Raw genomic sequence first — 20,312 nt, 5'->3', positions numbered from 1 at the left:
CGACAGTCCCTAACTCGTTCGTTAACCGAGGACTACATGTATATTAAGTGCTTGAGAGGACACTGACATAGTGCTGCAAACATACAAAAAATGTAAATAATGGAGAGAGCAGTTGGGACTAATCCACTATATTGCCAATTGGGATTAGGCTAACCCAGGCATGGGCAAACTTGGCCTTCCAGCTGTTAAGGAACTACAAGTCCCACAATGCATTGCAGGAGTCTGACAGCCACAGTCAGGACTCCTAAAGGCAAATGCATTGTAGGACTTGTAGTTCCGTAACAGCTGGAGGGCTGAGTTTGCCCATGCCTGGGCTAACCTCTCATACTGCATAGTAAATACAAAACACCCCCTATATACAACCCTACATGTTTCAAACCCACAAAAAAGGGATTATTCGTCAGGGGAACAAAGTGATACGAGCCTAGTGCTAAGGTGCAATGCTATTTACAAAACCGTACATTCACACATCACATTTCAGTAAGCCTGTCAGCCTCTAATACTCTGTCACTCACCCAGCATGAGCATGCAGATCAAATGCTTTCACTCTGCTCTGACTCCACTGGCTGCATGCTTGTTGCAGGTGTGTGACTCAAATGACTAAGACTGGGAACACACTAGGCGTTGCAGTGTTTTGCTGCATGTGTGTTTTGAGTGCGTTTTTAAAGCGTTCGCATTTCACATATACAAATCATAACTGCGTTTTTGTATGCGTTTTATGCACATCACTAGGAAGGCAACAGGAAGCGGAAATGCATAAAAAAAGCATACAAAATAAAACCCATTACCTCTGCGTCACCATTGATATACTTTAGGTGCGTTTTTAGATGTGTTTTGGTAAAATATGCAGCATGTTCAGTTAACGTGTGTTTTGTTTTTTTTACATGCGTCCCATTGACTTGCATTGTGCGTTTTTTGTTTTTTTTTTTTGTTGTTTTTTTTATGTTAGCGGTTTATGCAACGCTAGTCTTTCTGCCTAGTGTTCCTACCCATAAGCTTTTTACAAGCGTCCAGGAGCTCCACAATAAGGCTCAAAATAAATTGGTGTGCCACGGTCCTCATCCCGGTACCTGGGGTCACAACAATACATATTCCACAAAGGACCGGCACCACACAAAGTATCTGTAGCTCTTTAAGATTTAATGAATGCAGACATGATTACAACAGACATGCTGTTTCGGCCTTCTCTGGCCTTTGTCAAGTTGCTCAATGGTCATGTACAACATACTGTGTAAAACACATAGATTTATATAAGAAAAACCCACCCATATGGTGAACCCATGACCAATCACAAGAAGCGTAGACTGGAGGACCTGATGGGAAACTATAATGTCCAAAACGGACCAATAGACTCTGCACAAGTCAAAATAACATTCAGCCATCAGGTGCGCTGGAGGGTTCCCCGCTGCAAGCAGCCATACTGGAAACGAACGGGCGCATCATAGTTCCATAGCCGCCGTCTCCATCCACGGAGGCGAGCGGTATGATGTCAGAGTCATGTGACTAAGTCACATAATAATAATAATAATATAATAATCCGAACATTTGTATAGCGCTTTTCTCCTGTCGGACTCAAAGCGCTCAAGAGCTGCAGCCACTGGGATGCGCTCAAGAGGCCACCCTGCAGTGTTAGGGAGTCTTGCCTTGAACTCCTTACTGAATAGGTACTTGACCTAGCCAGGATTCGAACCCTGGTCTCCCATGTCAAAGGCAGAGCCCTTAGCCAGTACTCTATCCAGCCACATGACTCAGTCAGCTGAGTAGTGTTGGCCAATCATATGCACCCAGTTTGTCACCTAGCGCAAATGCAGCCTGCGCATCAAAGCGGTGGGCGGTGCTAAAGCGGCCAGCAACGTTCCCATAGCAACAAGGACGCACCACATATATACATAGACTGCAGCACTCACCACACCACTGCGGGGTTAAACGGGAACGCCTCTCGCACTCCATCCACTTCTTGTGAAGGTCTGAAAGATGAAAACACACGTATTAAAACATCAAAGTGCCACAAACACAATAATAATATAACAGAGATGCACAAACGAGTCACCTATAGATGAAATACAGAATCCCAAATCAAGCTCATGATTGAGCCCTGCCCTCCCCATGGCATCCAGTCGCCTAATCCAGCCCGCCTCCCTACGTAAAAGTTCCTTGAGTCTATCTCCTCCCTTCCAAGTAGATGGAACCCTATCTATGGCCATTACCCTAAGCTGGGAAACACTGTGTCCACAAGTTCATTCTTGCGATCGGCACATCTTTCAGGCTTGCTAACAATCCTATCCACCCTTGAAAACTGACTTCCAGGGATTTCATCCTTCACTCCACCCGGGTGAAAACTCCCATAGTGGAGGGTGGAATTCCTGTCCGTCGGCTTCGTATATAAATCGGTGGATATAGTCCCATTATTGCAACAAACCAGGACATCAAGAAAGGGCAACTGTCCCGTGTCCCAATTTGCCGTCAGCTTAATAGCCTGACACTGCTGGTGTACCGCCTCCAAGAATGCATCCAATGTATCACGTGGCCCCCTCCATATGCAAAATATATCATCTATATATCTCCACCAGCAAAGGGCATGCTGGCGGAACAGGGGGTTCAAATAAACAAAGGTCTCTTCATACAACCCCATAAAGAGATTTGCATAGGAGGGGGCCACATTGGAACCCATAGCAGTGCCTTGTAACTGGCCACTGCTTTAGCACCGCCCACCGCTTTGATGCGCGGGCTGCGTTTGCGCTCGGTGACGAACTGGGCGCATATGATTGGCCAACACTACTCAGCTGACTGAGTCATGTGACTTAGTCACATGACTCTGACGTCATACCGCTCGCCTCCGTGGATGGAGGCGGCGGCTATGGAACTATGATGCGCCTGTTCGTTTCCAGTATGGCTGCTTGCAGCGGGGAACCCTCCTGCGCACCTGATGAGTGTTATTTTGAATTGTGCAGAGTCTATTGGTCCGTTTTGGACGTTATAGTTTCCCATCAGGTCCTCCAGTCTACGCTTCTTGTGATTGGTCATGGGTTCACCATATGGGTGGGTTTTTCTTATATAAATGTATGTGTTTTACACAGTATGTTGTACATGACCATTGAGCAACTTGACAAAGGCCAGAGGAGGCCGAAACAGCATGTCTGTTGTAATCATGTCTGCATTCATTAAATCTTAACCACTTTACCCCCGCCCGTACGGATTTCTCCGTCCCTTTTTCCATCCTTTAACCCCCAGGGACGGAGAAATCCGTACTTTGCGCACTCCCGCCGCTGCCCGCTCTCCCGCTCTTAAACCCGCTGCCCGCCGCTAGTAAACACGCCGCCGCCCGCTCGGCCGGAGATCAATAAAGGGGAAAATCCATTCCCGTTCGTTGATCTAAGCCCCGCAATGATCTGCTGCTCTCCGATGGGCAGCGCGATCATTGTGAAAAGATACAAACTTACCCAGCCTCCAAGTACTTCCTCCAAGCTTCCGGAAGGACGCTTGGAGGTCGCATTAAAACAAAAAGTTACTGTGGCCATCTTGTGGCCAAATAGTAAAACTACACCCTACACATTTTTCACATACAAATTACTTTTACACAAAAAATTAACTCATTACCTCCCACACTCCCAATTTTTTTTTTTTTTTTTTTTTTGTAATAAAAAAAATTAAATGTGCAATAAAAAAAAATACATAAATAGTTACCTTAGGGACTGAACTTTTTAAATATTTATGTCAGGAGGGTACAACACTGTTACTTTATAAACTATGGGCTTGTAATTAGGGATGGACGCAAAACTGAAAAAAATGCACCTTTATTTCCAAATAAAATATTTGCGCCAAACATTGTGATAGGGACATAATTTTAATGATTTTATAACCGGGACAAAAGGGCAAATACATTTCATGGGTTTTAATTACAGTAGCATGCATTATTTAAAAACTATAATGGCCGAAAACTGAAAAATTAGTTTTTTTCCCCACATTTTTCCTATTTTCCCATTAAAACACATTTAAAATAAAATAATTCTTGGCATAATGTCCCACCTAAAGAAAGCCTAATTGGTGGTGGAAAAAACAAGCTATAGATCGTTTAATTGTGATAAGTAATGATAGTTATAGACGAATGAATGGAAGGAGCGCTGAAAGGTGAAAATTGCTCTGGTGGTCAGGGGGTAAAACCCCTCAGTTGGGAAGTGGTTAAAGAGCTACAGATACTTTGTGTGGTGCCGGTCCTTTGTGGAGTACCCTTAAGCTTTAGTATGACAGCCAGGCAACTGGCCTTGTTTATAAGGGCTCGTTTCCACTATAGCGAATCCGCATGCGGGCACTGCATGCGGATTCGCATACTCAATGTTAGTGGATGGGGCTGTTTCCACGTGTGCGGCGGCGTTTTTCGGTGCGGGAAAAATCTGCACGACAGGGTCGTCAGATTTCGCGTGCGGCAGGAATGCGGGCGAATCGCCGCTAATGCATTCAATAGGGAAATCGCATGCGGCTTTGTCATGCGGATTTCCCCGCGATTTCGCATGAAAGGCAATGGAATTTTACACAGGCAGTGACATGGTTAAATTCGCCTGGCTCCTTGCCATGCGAAATCTTGGGTAAATTCGCATGGGGAAACGCAGCCGCATGCAATTTCTTCAGCGGTGGAATCCAGGCGATTCCGCACCGCTACAGTGGAAACGAGCCCTTAGGGAATGAGAAAGGTGGACTCCAGATTCCTCTCACTTCTCTCCTATTCCAGCAGCCTCAGGCAAGCTCCCTGTCTGTTTCATAGAAGCAAATGGTTAGCCCTGGTCCTAAATGGTCATTGCCGATTTTGTTTCTCAATGAAATCCCATTTTACATAATAATTACAGTAACCTCCCAGGGCGAAGTAGTTTACTAATAACAGAAGTTTACTATATCAGAAATTGTCATGCTCAAGCACATAAAACATACTAAATTACTGTTCTCCTAATTCAGTCAATAATTGGGAGTCATTCATTTCTGTTCAATGCTTCATCAAAATGCACAGTGCTCAATATGCAGGAAGCATAGGTCTCACCAGTCAATGCAGGTATTATAACAAGACTATACTGTATTTGTATCTGTCCTTTTAGCTGCTGGGCAGGGCTGATCATATGTGTTAAATCTCTCTTTTTATTCTTCCACAGGAAACTTTATTGAAAAACATGACAGGTAAGGACGGTTTCATACTCCATCTTAATGGTAAATAATGCAGTAATTGTGTTCAGGTTTACATTGTACAGTAGGGTCACGGTTCTCTGGAACTCAACTAGCAGTCTTAACTAACCGCCACAAATGTCTGGCAGGTTCCACAGAGAAGGGTGACTTGTGATGCAGTCGTTGAGCTCTGCTGGGCTCCAAGACTGGGTTCAAAGGCTTCCCATGGCTCTGCCACCTCTTCACTGACCCGGAAAGGGCTCCATTAAGCTTTTTTTTTTTAACTCGCATCTGAGTGCACCACCATGCTCCCACTCTCCTGGGGTCCTGATAAGGGGCTTACAAAATTACATTACTGTTCTAATAACTTACAGTACAGAGGCCATTAATCTGAAAGTGCTGTAGGATATCTACTAGACAGAGCCATCAGTCTGTGGCACTCGACACTGCTCCTACCCTTCTGGGGTCTTTCAAGTTAAGCTTGTCTTTATTTGTGTTAATATTTAAGTCTTAATTACTGTATTTTAACATTAATACAGAGCTTATGGTATGTATATATTTTCCCCCATAACACCAATGTCGGACAATGTACGACACATGAAAGACTGGCTGCCGCTAAATGGTAACATTGCTGATTAAAATCCAGCAGAGTGTTCTCTTCTGATCAGCGTTGTACTATGTATAATACTCTGATCACCTCCGGCCCCATCCGCCTGCCGCTGAGCCAATCTCCTCTGCCACTCTGCTGCATTTTTGGCCATCTTGAGGGTGCGTCTGCTGGATCAGGTCCGGCACAGTGTCCCCTATACTTCATCCGACAGTTTGATCCTCTGTAACATTACGCTAGCGCTCTTGCATGGGGGGCTGAGTTACAGCAAGCTGACATTGGCCCCACTTGGCTTAAAGTGTACCAGAGACCATGGAACATAAAAGTTTTATACATACCTGAGGCTTCCTCCAGCCCCATCCACACGGATCGCTCCCACGCTACTGTCCTCCGCCTTCTACTGCCTTGGTACCGTGTCCCGTAACTTCAGCCAGTTGCGGCAAGTCTGCGCAAGAGAAGTGCACCCTGTACGTTACTCTCCGGCAGTCACCGGAGATATACGTAGAGGGCGCACTTCTCTTGTGAAGACTGGCCACGACTGGCTGAAGTTATGGGACCCGGTAATGAAGAGGAAGAAGTCTGAGGACAGTGGCGAGAGAGCGATCTGTGTGGATGGGGCTGGAGGAAGCCCCAGGTATGCATAAAACTTTTATGTCCTATGGTCTCTGGTTTCCTTTAAGTGTCAAAAGTGTTTTATTATATTACATGCAGAGTTTTCAACATATCTGTCAAGTAGAGGCCACTGCCAGTTGCATTGAATCCAGAGATGGCTTGCTTTAACCAGTTAGCCAAGGGTGGAATTAATTTATTACTAGCCTGACTCACTCCACCTTGTGCTCTTGGCAAAACCTCTGTCTGGCCTGTGTGGAAATGGTGTTGCCATTTTTCCTAGAGCATTCATGGCAGCTGCTGCTATATGGAATGACTCAGAACAGCGAGAGGTTAATCCTTTGTGGACAAGGTACACCTTTGCTTTTGACTTTACACTCCCTACATTACGCAGCACACTGTACAAGTGTCAGCTGAAGTTCTTAGGCAGGTTGTTCTGCTTAGGAAGTAACAGTGAAGTCTATTGTGAATGCATCCACTGTTTAGGATAGAACAAATATAGAACTGCTGAATAGCAGCTCAAGTATCTCCTTGTGCAGGCCATTAAATTCCCCTGAAAACTGGTAATGCTGTTCCAGGTTGTAAAAGCTGTATTACAGCAGTAAGCAGAAGAATTCCAGGAGAAGCCGGCACCCAAAGGGCTGATGCACAGTACCTGGAATCCCAAAGTCTCCTTGGTGCTTATAGCATAAGATAAGCAATGAAGAGTAGGAGAAAAAGACAGCGCTGGGCACTCAAGCTGGATGCTTAAAGAGGAACTTCAGTGAAAATAATGTAATAAAAAAAGTGCTTCATTATTACAATAATTATGTATAAATGATTTAGTCAGTGTTTGCTCGTTGTAAAATCTTTCCTCTCCCTGATTTACGTTCTGACATGTATCACATGGTGACATTTTTACTGTGGGCAGGTTATGTAGCTGCTCCTAGCTGTTTTGGCCGTTAGAGACAGCTGTAAGCAGCTATTTCCTGTCTGTGAACATTGTTACATTGTGGCAGTTTGCCCAGAGTACCGCGGTACTCAGAGCTTCTTGTGGGAGGGGTTTCACCATAATATCACATACAGCGCCCCCTAAAGGTCTGTTTGTGAAAAGCAATATATTTCTCATGTAAAAGGGGGTATCAGCTACTGATTGGGATGAAGTTAAATTCTTGGTTGGAGTTCCTCTTTAAGGTTTATTTTCCACAGGTACAAACAGATATTGCGGGCACAGGGAGAAAAAGATCTAACAGCCGTTTCACGGGCTTCTTGCTCGCTTCCTCAGAGCGGGCAAGAAGCCCGTGAAACGGCTGTTTGACCTTTTTCTCCCTGTGCCTGCAATGTCTGTTTGTACCTGTGGAAAATAAACCTTAAAGAGACTCCGTAACAAAAATTGCATCCTGTTTTTTATCATCCTACAAGTTCCAAAAGCTATTCTAATGTGTTCTGGCTTACTGCAGCACTTTGTACTAACACAGTCTCTGTAATAAATCAATGTATCTTTCCCCTGTCAGACTTGTCAGCCTGTGTCTGGAAGGCTGCCAAGTTCTTCAGTGTTGTGGTTCTGCTATGCACTCCCCCCTCAGGGGGGAAAGAAACACACAAATGATCTCTTGAGATTCAAAAGGAAGGCTGTATACAGCCTGCTTGTGTATGGATGTATTTTCTATGTGTGGACATACTGTACATCAACCTACTTCCTGTTTTGGTGGCCATTTTGTTTGTTTATAAACAAACTTTTTAAAACTGTTTTTAACCACTTTTAATGCGGCGGGGAGCGGCGAAATTGTGACAGAGGGGAATAGGAGATGTCCCCTAACGCACTGGTATGTTTACTTTTGTGCGATTTTAACAATACAGATTCTCTTTAAGCATCCAGCTTGAGTGCCCAGCGCTGTCTTTTTCTCCTACTCTGTATTACAGCTACTCTAAATAAGGGCTACTATGCTGCCAACACAAGCATTATTTAAACAACTGTGAAGTATGTTACCAGTGAACAGCAAGCTGTGGCACTAAACAGACTGGTTACAAATCAAATGCACTCACTAATAAGTCTACAGTACTTCAGAGCATTTCAAAATGCCTGGAGAAGTGGGAACTATTACACAGTCTTATGCCCCATTCACACTAGAGCGTTTTGCTGCGATTTTTGGCAAAACGCTCAAACGCTAGCGCTTTTTAAAAGCGGTAGCACAATGAAACCCTATGGGCCCGTTCTTGGGCGATTTGTGTAAATCGCTCAAACGGGCAGAAAAGCAAACGCGTCGCCTGCACCATTTTCAGGCGATTTTTTTTTTTTTTTTTTTTTTTTTTTTTTTTTTTTTTTTTCAGCGATCGCGCTTCAGTGCTATAGAAGCGCTAAACGCAATCGCAGCACTGTTCAGTGATTTTTTTTTTTTTTTTTTTTTTTTTTTTTCCCGTGTGGAAAAATCACTCCTGCAAAACGCCAGAAAACAATCTTCGGCATTTTGCGTTTCTAAGTGTGAATGGGGCCTTACTGATTACTCAGTCACACGCAATAATGGAATAACCTACAGCACTAGGGGGGAAAGAAGCTTGTTTGTCTTTGTATGTTTAAAACGGAGTCCTCAGTATAGAATAAGATGTATTAAAAATGTTTAAAAAGGGAGGCAGTGGTGGACTTGCCTCCCCATTGAAGACTCAATTTGAAATTGTCAGATAAAAAGCAAATATTTATTGACTGCCAAAATGTTTATTTTTGGGGCTTTCTCAAGGATGCACTTTTCTCTTCTAGCACAAATCATCAGCCTACAGAAACGTCTGGAGGATTGCAAGCTAGAATTGAATGGACTGCAAGAAAGTCAGACCAAGAAATTATCCTATGAATTGTAAGTACACCTTCGTTTATTGTGCATATGTGGTTTAAAGAGACACTGAAGCGAGAATAAATCTCGCTTCAGTGCTTATATTCAGCAGGGGCATGTGTGCCCCTGCTAAAACGCCGCCATCTTGCGGCTAAACGTGGGTCCCTTCACCCCAACCCCCGATTTCCCTGCCCCCCCCCCCCCGGCAAAATCTACGACTGACTTTGTTGTAGATTTTGCTGCTCTTGAGGCAGGGCTAACTGCTGCAGCCCTGCCTCTCAGCTCCGTCTATCAGCGGTGCATCGCCGCCTCTCCCCCGCCCCTCTCAGCGAAGGAAGACTGAGAGGGGCGGGGGAAAGGCGGAGATACGCGCTGACAGACGCGCGTGAGGCAGGGCTGCGGCCATTAGCCCTGCCTAAATGCGGAGGAGGGGATGCGCTGCACGGAGGGGGATTTGGGAGGTAAGGGACCCCCGTTTAGCCGCGGGATAGCTGCGTTTTAGCAGGGGCACACATGCCCCTGCTATATATAAGAGCTGAAGCGAGATTTATTCTCGCTTCAGACTCTCTTTAAATATTATAGTATGCCTAAAATTGAATGCCAGGTACACTGCTAAATACACCTGGTATATAGGAAAGTTATCACCTGCCAGGTAAGTCTGCCCAGCTAGCCCTGTTAGTCAGACACACGCACACAAACACCTCTTCAGTGTGCAGAGGATTCAATTTAAAGGGGCCACTTTTCATTTTCAAACTTCATTGTAACTTATTTAGTCAATAAAATGACAAAGATTGGATTTATTATTTAATAAAAATAAATTGATTGACGTAAACTGGTACATACTAATTTGTGAAACTTCTCCACTGCTGCTCCAGTATTCCTTGGACTGGTTTTGATAAATCTGTTTCTGTGGCTCAAAACCTGAGCAGAACAATCAGTAGACCTTATGCTATTACTGCTGTATACCTAACATTCCTATACTAGCCAAACTTCAGGTAAGTTCATTCTTTAATACCCAGTGATTAGGTGAATCTTTGCATGACTGTGCTGGATGCTGGCAGGGCCGTATCTCTTAAGAGGCACCCGTGGGCCAGTGCCATGGGCGGCCCCTTTGGGGGGGGGGTTTGGAGACGGGAGCGCACACACATGGAGGGGGACTTGCTCCCCCCTCCAGCAGAGTAGTAGCGGCTGGCCGGGGAAATTTCCCGACACTGGAGGAAGACTCTGCATGCCGCTGGCTGGTCTAAGCCGTGACGTCACTAGACCAGGCAGTGGCATGCAGAGATGAGATTCCCTCTCGCGCCGGGAAGAGGTGGTGGGATGTTCTCCAGCCGCTGCCCCTGGACTGGACTCGTCTCTGGCTGCACTGACTGGAAGGGGGAGCGGGAGCTCTAGGTGAGGAAGGGGACGTCCCTGCTTCCCTGCTACTCTGTGCCTGCTCCACCTTCCAGGCTACCTAAACTGGGGGACACTTATTATATCTACTTCCTAAACTGGGGGACACCTACATACCTACTTCCTAAACTGGGGGACACCTGTATACCAACTTCCTAAACTGTGGACACCTATATTGTGGTGTTATGCAGCCCTGTGTGCGATTTTTCTGCTGAAATGCTGCCCACATTGCGATTATTTTCTGGTGAAATGCTGTCCACTGTACGATTATTATCTGGTAAAATGTTGCACATATTGCGATTATTCTCTGGTGAAATGTTGCACTCATTGCGATTATTCTCTGGTGAAATGCTGCACTCATTGCGATTATTCTCTGGTGAAATGCTGCCCACTGTATGATTGTTATCTGGTGAAATATAGCACTCATTGCATTTATTTTCTGGTGAAATGTTGCCCACATTGCGATTATTTTATGGTGAAACATTGCTGCATTACGATTATTTTATGGTGAAATGCTGCCCCATTACAATTATTTTATAGTGAAACTCTGCCCCATTACGATTATTTGGCACCTATGGGGAGCCCCATCCATATTTTCGCAAGGGGGCCCAGTGATTTCTAGTTACGCCCCTGACTACCACCTAAACTGGGGATACCTATAGACTTGGCTATCTATACTGGAGACACCTATAGTATGTCTATATTGGGGACACTTATAGACCTGGCTACTTTATACTGATACTAATCCTTTATATAGCGCCAACATATTACACAACGCTGTACAGAATATGTATTGTCTTGTCACTAACTGTCCCACAGAGGGGCTCACAATCTAATCCCTACCATAGGTATGTATGTATGTATGTATGTATCCAATTTTTAGGGGAAAGCCAATTAACTTATCTGTATTGTATGGTATTGGGATGTGGGAGGAAACCAGAGTGCCTGGAGTAAACCCACATAGACACGGGGAGAACATACAAACTCCTTGCAGATGTTGACCTGGCTGGGATTCGAACCGGGAACCCAGTGCTGCAATGCAAGAGCGCTAACCACTACGCCACCATGCTGCCATACTACTGTACTATATTGTACTGCCATCTTCAGTAGTACTTCAGAGTACGTAGTCATGTCACTGACTATCCTCTGAGGAGCTTACAATCTAATCCTGCCATAGTCTAATGTCCTACCATATTATTATGTATTTATATAGCACTGGCATCTTCTGCAGCACTTTGCAGAGAACATAGTCATGTTATTGACTTTTCTCAGGGGAGCTCACATTCTAATACCTACCACTATTTTGTGCGAGAGAAAACTGGCTAATGTGTGTTTTTTTTTTTTTTTTTTTCGGGAACATTTCATGCTTTTTTAGGGTCACTTTACTCATACCCGGGGAGAAAACATGGCCCCCACCGACTTTGGGCTGCACTCTTACTAGGAAATTTTAATCGGTCACACCCACTGTATGTTATGTACACGCCCACTGCATTCTGTGGCCACGCCCATTTTTGCCGCGGTGCGCTCGACGCGCTGCCCCGCCTACACCGTCCAGGGGGCAGCGCCATAGGTTTGGGGTGCCTAGGGGAGCCCAAACGCTAAATACAGCCCTGGATGCTGGCAGCCATTGATAAGATACATTCGGTCCTTTGCACACTGTTTAGTGGACCTGAACTATTGCACTGGACAGAATGAAAACCTAGAGGAATGCACCCTGTATGTATTTAGAGAGTTTGCCCTGTCTAATTCCCCCTCATCTATGACTAATCGCAGTGTAATTTGATCTCTTCAGCTATCAGCTCAGGAATCTCTTCTACCACTGCAGAGCTGTTAATTTGTGAACACAGGATGTTAACCCTATCCTTGCGTCCATGAAAGCAGGAAGTGGACACACTGCAGATTTATTGCAGGATTTGTATCCGCTACAACAATTTTTTTTTTTTAATTTTTTTTTTTTTTTTTACTTTCTGGGCCCTTTCAGACTGAGGCAGTGCGGTATTTTTACTGCACCCCACTGCTGTGCAATGAGTCTATGGAGACTTTCATACTGTAACGTTACGACGTGGCAGAAGTAACATTTTCGCTGCATCTACGTTACCTCGCTATCTGCGTTGGCACGGAAATCACATTAGTCTATTGCGACTCGTTGATTTGCAAAAAAAAAAAACACACTGATTCGGCAAGCAGAAGAGTGGCTGGATGGTGTAATGGTTAAGGGCTCTGCCTCTGACACGGGAGACCAGGGTTCGAATCTCGGCTCTGCCTGTTCAGTAAGCCAGCACCTATTCAGTAGGAGACCTTAGGCAAGTCTCCCTAACACTGCTACTGCCTCTAGAGCGCGCCCTAGTGGCTGCTGCTCTGGCGCTTTCAATCCGCCAGGAGAAAAGCGCGATATAAATGTTATTTGTCTTGTATTGTAACAATGCACTTCCACATACCTGATGTAGGAAGTGACAGCAAGCGTGCGTCACTTCCTGCTTGGCTAGTGGGCAGACAGGGAAAACCGCACAATAGCGTGGTGTTTCCTGAAGGCCTGTTTTTGATGGTCAATGCATCAGGCGCGATGCACCGCATTGCTAACACTGGTTTCTAGTGTGAAACCAGCCTCAAGATTTATTATGCTGTTGTGTATCTTTAAGAGCAGAGAGGAAGTTCTGAGTTCAGGTCCCCTTTAATGCTGGGTACACACTATGAGATTTTCTGGTCGATTTACTGTCAGATCGATTATTTCCAACATGTTCGATTTTGCTTTTCGATCGTTTTCCGATCGATTTCCGTGCACTTTAATAGGAAATCGATTGGAAAATGCTCGGAAAACGATCGAAAAGCAAATCTAACATGTTGGAAATAATCGATCTGACAGTAAATCGACCAGAAAATCTCAGTGTGTACCCAGCATAAGGGTGATCTGGGTGGCTTCATGACTGCCAGATTTCCCCATCTACTTCAAGCATATAACTGTCCGTTAATCAGCTAGTTTTTCTTTTGTTTTTCTGACAGAAATGTAGACCATTTCAAAGATTTCTCTACCTTTGCTTAACCTCAAAATGTTTAGGATATTAAAAATTGCAGTTTGTGCTGGCTATTTTATTGGCTATGGTTTGAGCTTAGCCATTTGGCCAAAGATATACTTTAGCAACTACACAAATTTCTCTAGCTGTACAGTTAGTCGCAACCTGATTTCCCAGAATTAGAGGCGTCAGTGAGCTGCAAATAGTTCTGATTTGCATGCAAATGTAATGTAAGTTGTATGCAGTTTGAAATTGGGCCAGTCAAATTCAGGAAGAAGTGTATTCGGCCAAATTCCAAGGAAGTCACCCCTGAGCTAGATACAACACGGTCTACCAGTTTTTTTAATTCTCATTACAGCTAACAGTGGGGCATCAGCTGTTTAACCCACCCCCATCCACTCGCCATAGGACCGAACCGGCTGAGCACCACTTCACTGTGGTAATAGTTAGGAGCTTAAAGAGGAACTCCAGTGAAAATAATGTAGTAAAAAAAGTGCTTCATTTTTTTTTTTTTTACCATAATTATGTATAAATGATTTTGTCAGTGTTTGCTCATTGTAAAATCTTTCCTCTCCCCGATTTTACATTCTGACATTTATTACATGGTGACATTTTTACTGTGGGCAGGTTATGTAGCTGCTCCTAGCTGTTTTGGCTGTTGCAGACAGCTGTAAACAGCCATTTCCTGTCTGTGAACATTGTTACATTGTGGCAGTTTGCCCAGAGTACCGCGGTCCCAGAGCTTCTTGTGGGAGGGGTTTCAGCACAAAATCAGTCATACAGCGCCCCCTGATGGTCTGTTTGTGAAAATCATTATATTTCTCGTGTAAAAGGGGGTATCAGCTACTGATTGGGATAAAGTTTAATTCTAGGTTGGAGTTTCTCTTTAAAGGTGCATACACACATCAGACTATAGTCTTTGGAAAATGAAAGATCACAGACCAGTTTTACCACCTTCCATGTAGTATGAAAGCCATACCTTCACAGTCTATTCTGTTGAGCTGAACTCCCCATCAGATAGAAATCTTTGCAAGATGCTGTACACATTCAACAGATCAGTATCTGCAGAAGATCTGTTCCTGCAAAAGATCGGTTACTGCAAAATGCATTCATAGTCTATGAGATCTGCAGATCCTGATACACACCTTGTTTAACCACTTGAGGACTGCAGGGCTAAACCCCCCTAGTGACCAGGCCATTTTTAGCAAAATTGGCCACTGCAGCTTTAAGGCCAAGCTGCAGGGCCGCACAACTCAGCACAGAAGTGATTTCCCCCCCCCCCCCTTTTCTCTCCACCAACAGAGCTTGGTGGGGTCTGATCGCTCCCCCCATGTTTATTTTTTTTTTAAATAAATATTATTGTTTGTTTTTCTTTAAAAAACCCCTGTTTCTTTAAATTTCTTCCCTCCCTCCCCACAGCCAGCCAATTATGGCGATCGGCTGTCATAGGCTTCTGCCTATGAGAGCCGATCGCTCTTTTGTCCCCCATGGGGACAGCCGTGTCACACGCCTGTCCCCAGTGCAGCGCTGCTGCTCATCGCAGCGCTGCACCTAGTAAATAGACGGCGTGAACGCCGTCTAACAGTCTCCCGAGCGGCAATAGCCGCTCGGAGACTGAAGGCGGGGCGGAGCTCCGCCCTCCGTGCATGATGCGCGCGCACCATGCGCGCGATCTCATGCAAAACAGAGCCCCAGGACTTTATGCCAATTGGCGTTAGGCGGTCCTGGGGCTGCCGCCGCGGCCACGCCTACTGGCGTGACGCGGGCGGCAGAAGGTTAACAGACATTCATCTGCAGATCAGATCCACCAGGATGGATTTTCAGATATGCAGATTGTCAGATATGCAGATGAATGCCAACACAGGTAATGGATATCTGGCAAAGATTGAATCCACACATATATGGTACAAATAAATGTAAATACAACTTTATTAGACAATCCGATTAAAAAAACAGATTAAAATTATAAAATCTCCCGATTAAAACCAAGAGTAGTTGGTATTCCAGCTTAGTAAGAATAATTATATATAATGTAAGTCCAATATGCATTTGAGAAGCATACACGGAAAGACAGTACTCATATGTGCATATAAGTGCTTATATGCACTTATATGCACATATGAGTACTGTCAAAAAACAGAGAATAGCGCTCATATCCAAGTTTGTAATTGATAGTTTATTTATCTATACATAAAAAATATCTAGCCTTTGGAGTTAAAACCATATAAGCATAAAGGGTTTCATATACAAGATCACTTCAAAAGTTCTCCACTATATCCCCTCCTGCATATGTCTTCTAAAAAAATAATAATAATAAGTGGAACAATATAACTTCATTCATGCCATACACACTGTCATGCATACCATGGAGCCACCTGAATCTCTAATAAAAATTCCCCATAAAAAATTCTCCAGTAAAATCCGTGTAGATAAGTGTATTGGCCCAATCCGCCTATGCGTTTATAGCAGTCCCCTCCGTTATCTCAGAGTGTCTATCCACCTGCCGCAAAGGACGCTTTCAATCACTTGTGCGTTCAGTCACTTACGCGTCTTGCAGCTTTTCTAATTTTCACATGCGGGCTCCGGCCGGTAGCCTCGCAAGCAGGACTCCTCTCTCTTTCCGTATCGCCGCTCCCCCGGTATGGCGTCCGTTTGCAAGCTCCTTACAGCTCCGTGCGCTCCGGCTGCACAGCTTTCCGGGTGATTGGCCAGTTGGTAGTGACGTCACTTCCCTTTCCGGGCTCCTGCGTTCCAACCAGCGTTCCAATGCGATTTCCTGCTTTCAGAACTCCCATATGCAACCATGCACCTTGTACTGTACGTGCTTTTGTTGCAGAATGTAGGAACACTGCGTGGATGCTCCTAGAGCCCTTCACATCGACATGTTTCGATAGTATACGACTATCTTCATCAGGATGACGTCCTGCTCGTCTGGAGGGGCTCGACAGATGCTTTGGGGAAGTTTGTGGATAAAATAAACAATAATGATTGGGGACTGAAGTTTACAGCAGAGATAAGTGAGAGGGAAGTTAATTTTCTAGATGTATCTATTTATATAGAGGGAGCGGAACTGAAAACTAGAACCTATAGGAAAGCCACAGATGTGAATGGATACATCTTGGCTAACAGCTGCCATTTACCGGCATGGTTGGAGAACATTCCCAAAGGTCAATTCATGAGACTTAAACGGAATTGTACAGAGGAGGAGCAATATAAAAAAGAAGCCGATATGTCGGGACAATTTATGGAGAAGGGATATGAGAAGGATGCTCTGGAACAAGTGAAATGGGAGGTGGGGATAATGGAGAGGAAAACATTGTTAGAAAAAAAACAAAAGCAGGATACTGCAGATTTTTCAATGAGATTGAATTTGAAATACAACTCACAAATAGGATGTGTAAAGGGGATTATTAGAAAGCACTGGGGGATTCTGAAAGGCGATAAAATTTTGAGGGAAATATTGCCAGAGTATCCTTCTTTTGTGTTTAGAAAAGCAAGCAATATAGGCCTGAAAATAGCTACGGCTAATCAAAATGGAGGGGACCTACAAAGGATTCAGGGGGAGGGGTTTGTAAGATGTGGGAGGTGTCAGAACTGTCATAGAACTAAGGGATATGCCAAAATTTTACAAGTAAAGGAGGGGAAGGAAATATACAGTATTGATGAATTAATAACATGTGACACCAGGGGGGTTATATATTGCCTTATATGCCCGTGTGGCAAAAGGTATATAGGACGTACAAAGAGGGAAATGCATAAGCGTATAGGGGAACATTTTAATAATATTTTGAAGGGTTGGGAGGGGCATCCCCTCTCCAAACATTTTAGACAGCACCATGGAAGCAAATTGAATAATGTGGTATTTTTTGGATTGGAAATAATCCGGAGAGACCCCAGAGGGGGAAACTACATAGCAAAAATGTCAAGAAAAGAAAGCCAATGGATTTTTTATCTAAACACTATGGTACCTAATGGCTTAAATGAAGAATGGGAGATGTTTGGTTTTTTGCAATGAGATGAATGGGAGCCACCTGAGTGCATGGATCACCTGGGTCTCTATGGAGGGAGAGGGGGAGCTTTTAGGAGGATGTTTTCAAAAAATGACTGAAAAATGATCAGAAAATGTCCAGAAAATGTTTGAAAAATGCCCAATAAATGCCTAAAAACGCTCAAAAAATGCCCAATAAAGGCCTAAAAACGCTTAGAAAATGTAAAAATAATCTATGGAGGGTGAAAAATTGAGACTTAGAGAATTTAGGGCAACTATGAGTAATGAATGGAGTTCCCCTTTAAGGGAAGGTGGGGATTTGATAGATTGGATGTCTATAAAAAGCAGGAAGTGGTGGCCAGTGGGTATCCCTCATCCTGATGAAGATAGTCGTATACTATCGAAACATGTCGATGTGAAGGGCTCTAGGAGCATCCACGCAGTGTTCCTACATTCTGCAACAAAAGCACGTACAGTACAAGGTGCATGGTCGCATATGGGAGTTCTGAAAGCAGGAAATCGCATTGGAACGCTGGTTGGAACGCAGGAGCCCGGAAAGGGAAGTGACGTCACTCCCAACTGGCCAATCACCCGAAAAGCTGTGCAGCCGGAGCGCACGGAGCTGTAAGGAGCTTGCAAACAGACGCCATACCGGGGGAGCGGCGATACGGAAAGAGAGAGGAGTCCTGCTTGCGAGGCTACCGGCCGGAGCCCGCATGTGAAAATTAGAAAAGCTGCAAGACGCGTAATTGACTGAACGCACAAGTGATTGAAAGCGTCCTTTGCGGCAGGTGGATAGACACTCTGAGATAACGGAGGGGACTGCTATAAACGCATAGGCGGATTGAGCCAATACACTTATCTACACGGATTTTACTGGAGAATTTTTTATGGGGAATTTTTATTAGAGATTCAGGTGGCTCCATGGTATGCATGACAGTGTGTATGGCATGAATGAAGTTATATTGTTCCACTTATTATTATTATTATTATTATTATTATTTTTTTTTTTTAGAAGACATATATGCAGGAGGGGATATAGTGGAGAACTTTTGAAGTGATCTTTTATATGAAACCCTTTATGCTTATATGGTTTTAACTCCAAAGGCTAGATATTTTTTATGTATAGATAAATAAACTATCAATTACAAACTTGGATACGAGCGCTATTCTCTGTTTTTTGTCTATTTTTATGTTTGGTGGGGATTAAAGGGATACCCACACCTTGAGCATTAAGCAGCTGATTGGGAGGATAGGGAGACAGAGTAGCGCCTTTTTACTTCTCCTTCTTTTTACATAGGAGTACTGTCTTTCCGTGTATGCTTCTCAAATGCATATTGGACTTACATTATATATAATTATTCTTACTAAGCTGGAATACCAACTACTCTTGGTTTTAATCGGGAGATTTTATAATTTTTAATCTGTTTTTTAATCGGATTGTCTAATAAAGTTGTATTTACATTTATTTGTACCATATATGTGTGGATTCAATCTTTGCCAGATATCCATTACCTGTGTTGGCACTTTTCTTGAAATATAGTGTTAGTTGTTTACCAATCAGGTGACTTATTTTGTTGCAATATGTGTTGGGGTGTATAGCCCCCATCGCTCCCCTGTTTTTTCTTTTCAAGATATGCAGATGAAGTCTGTTAAAGAGAACCCGAGGTGGGTTTGAAGAATATCTGCATACAGAGGCTGAATCTGCCTATACAGCCCAGCCTCTGTTGCTATCCCAAACCCCCCTAAGGTCCCCCTGCACTCTGCAATCCCTCATAAATCACAGCCACGCTGCTGACAAACAACTTGTCAGAGCTGGCTGTGTTTATCTCTATAGTGTCAGTCTGCTGCTCTCCCCGCCTCCTGCAGAACTCCGGTCCCCGCCTACATCCCTTCCCTCCCTGCTGATTGGAGGGAAGTGACGGGGGCAGGGACCGGAGCTATGCAGGAGGCGGGGGAGCAGCTGAGACTGACACTACAGATGTAAACACAGCCTCACAGCGAGGCTGTGATTTATGAGGGATTGCAGAGTGCAGGGGGACCTTAGGGGGGTTTGGGATAGCAACAGAGGCTGGGCTGTATAGGCAGATCCAGCCTCTGTATGCAGATAACATTCTTTAAACACACCTCGGGTTCTCTTTAAACAAGGTGTGTATGAGGATCTGCAGATATCATAGACTATGAATGCCTTTTGCAGGAACGGATCTTTTGCAGGAACGGATCTTTTGCAGGAACGGATCTTTTGCATGTCTACAGAATCTTCCAAAGATTTCTGTCTGATGGAGAGTTCCGCTCCATAGAATAGACTGTGTAGGTATGGCTCTCATACTACATGGAAAGGGGTAAAATTGGTCTGTGATCTTTCATTTTCTTGATTGGTCTGTGATCTTTCATTTTCCAAACACTATGGTCTGATGTGTGTATGAGCCTTAAGGCCCATATGCAATTCACTTTATCACCTGAGTTATCTCCTAGGAGATGATTTTCATGTTCTATAAAAAATAATATTCAGCATTTTACAATTAAAAAAGTACCCAAAAGTTGGTGAAAAAGTACTATCAACTTTATTTTGCGTGTTTTCTTGCTAGCTGGTGGTTTAAAAGGCACTTCATGGCAAAATGTAAAAATATCACCAAGGAGAAAACTCAGGCGAAAAGCTAATTGCATATGGGCCCAAGAGTTGTTGCTCAGTGGATTACAGGAAACCCAATTCAAGCAGTCATGCCAGCTGTATTTAATATATACATTTA

General features: G+C 44.1%; 1 protein-coding gene across 2 annotated transcripts in view; it reads left to right on the top strand.

The window, feature by feature from the left end:
• The window catches only part of GOLM1 (golgi membrane protein 1), a 106,374-nt gene that overhangs the window by 63,270 nt on the left and 22,792 nt on the right, over positions 1 to 20,312 (top strand). For both annotated transcript variants that reach the window (XM_068237171.1, XM_068237163.1), the window contains exons 4-5: positions 5,139 to 5,163; positions 9,099 to 9,192. In XM_068237171.1, the coding sequence (XP_068093272.1) occupies positions 5,139 to 5,163; positions 9,099 to 9,192 (119 nt within the window). The remainder of the gene's footprint in view (positions 1 to 5,138; positions 5,164 to 9,098; positions 9,193 to 20,312) is intronic.

Source organism: Hyperolius riggenbachi, chromosome 1, assembly GCF_040937935.1.
Source record: "Hyperolius riggenbachi isolate aHypRig1 chromosome 1, aHypRig1.pri, whole genome shotgun sequence".
Taxonomy (NCBI): Eukaryota; Metazoa; Chordata; class Amphibia; order Anura; family Hyperoliidae; genus Hyperolius; species Hyperolius riggenbachi.
The sequence above is the reverse complement of the archived record's forward strand: the minus strand, read 5'-3'. Positions and strand labels throughout refer to the sequence as shown.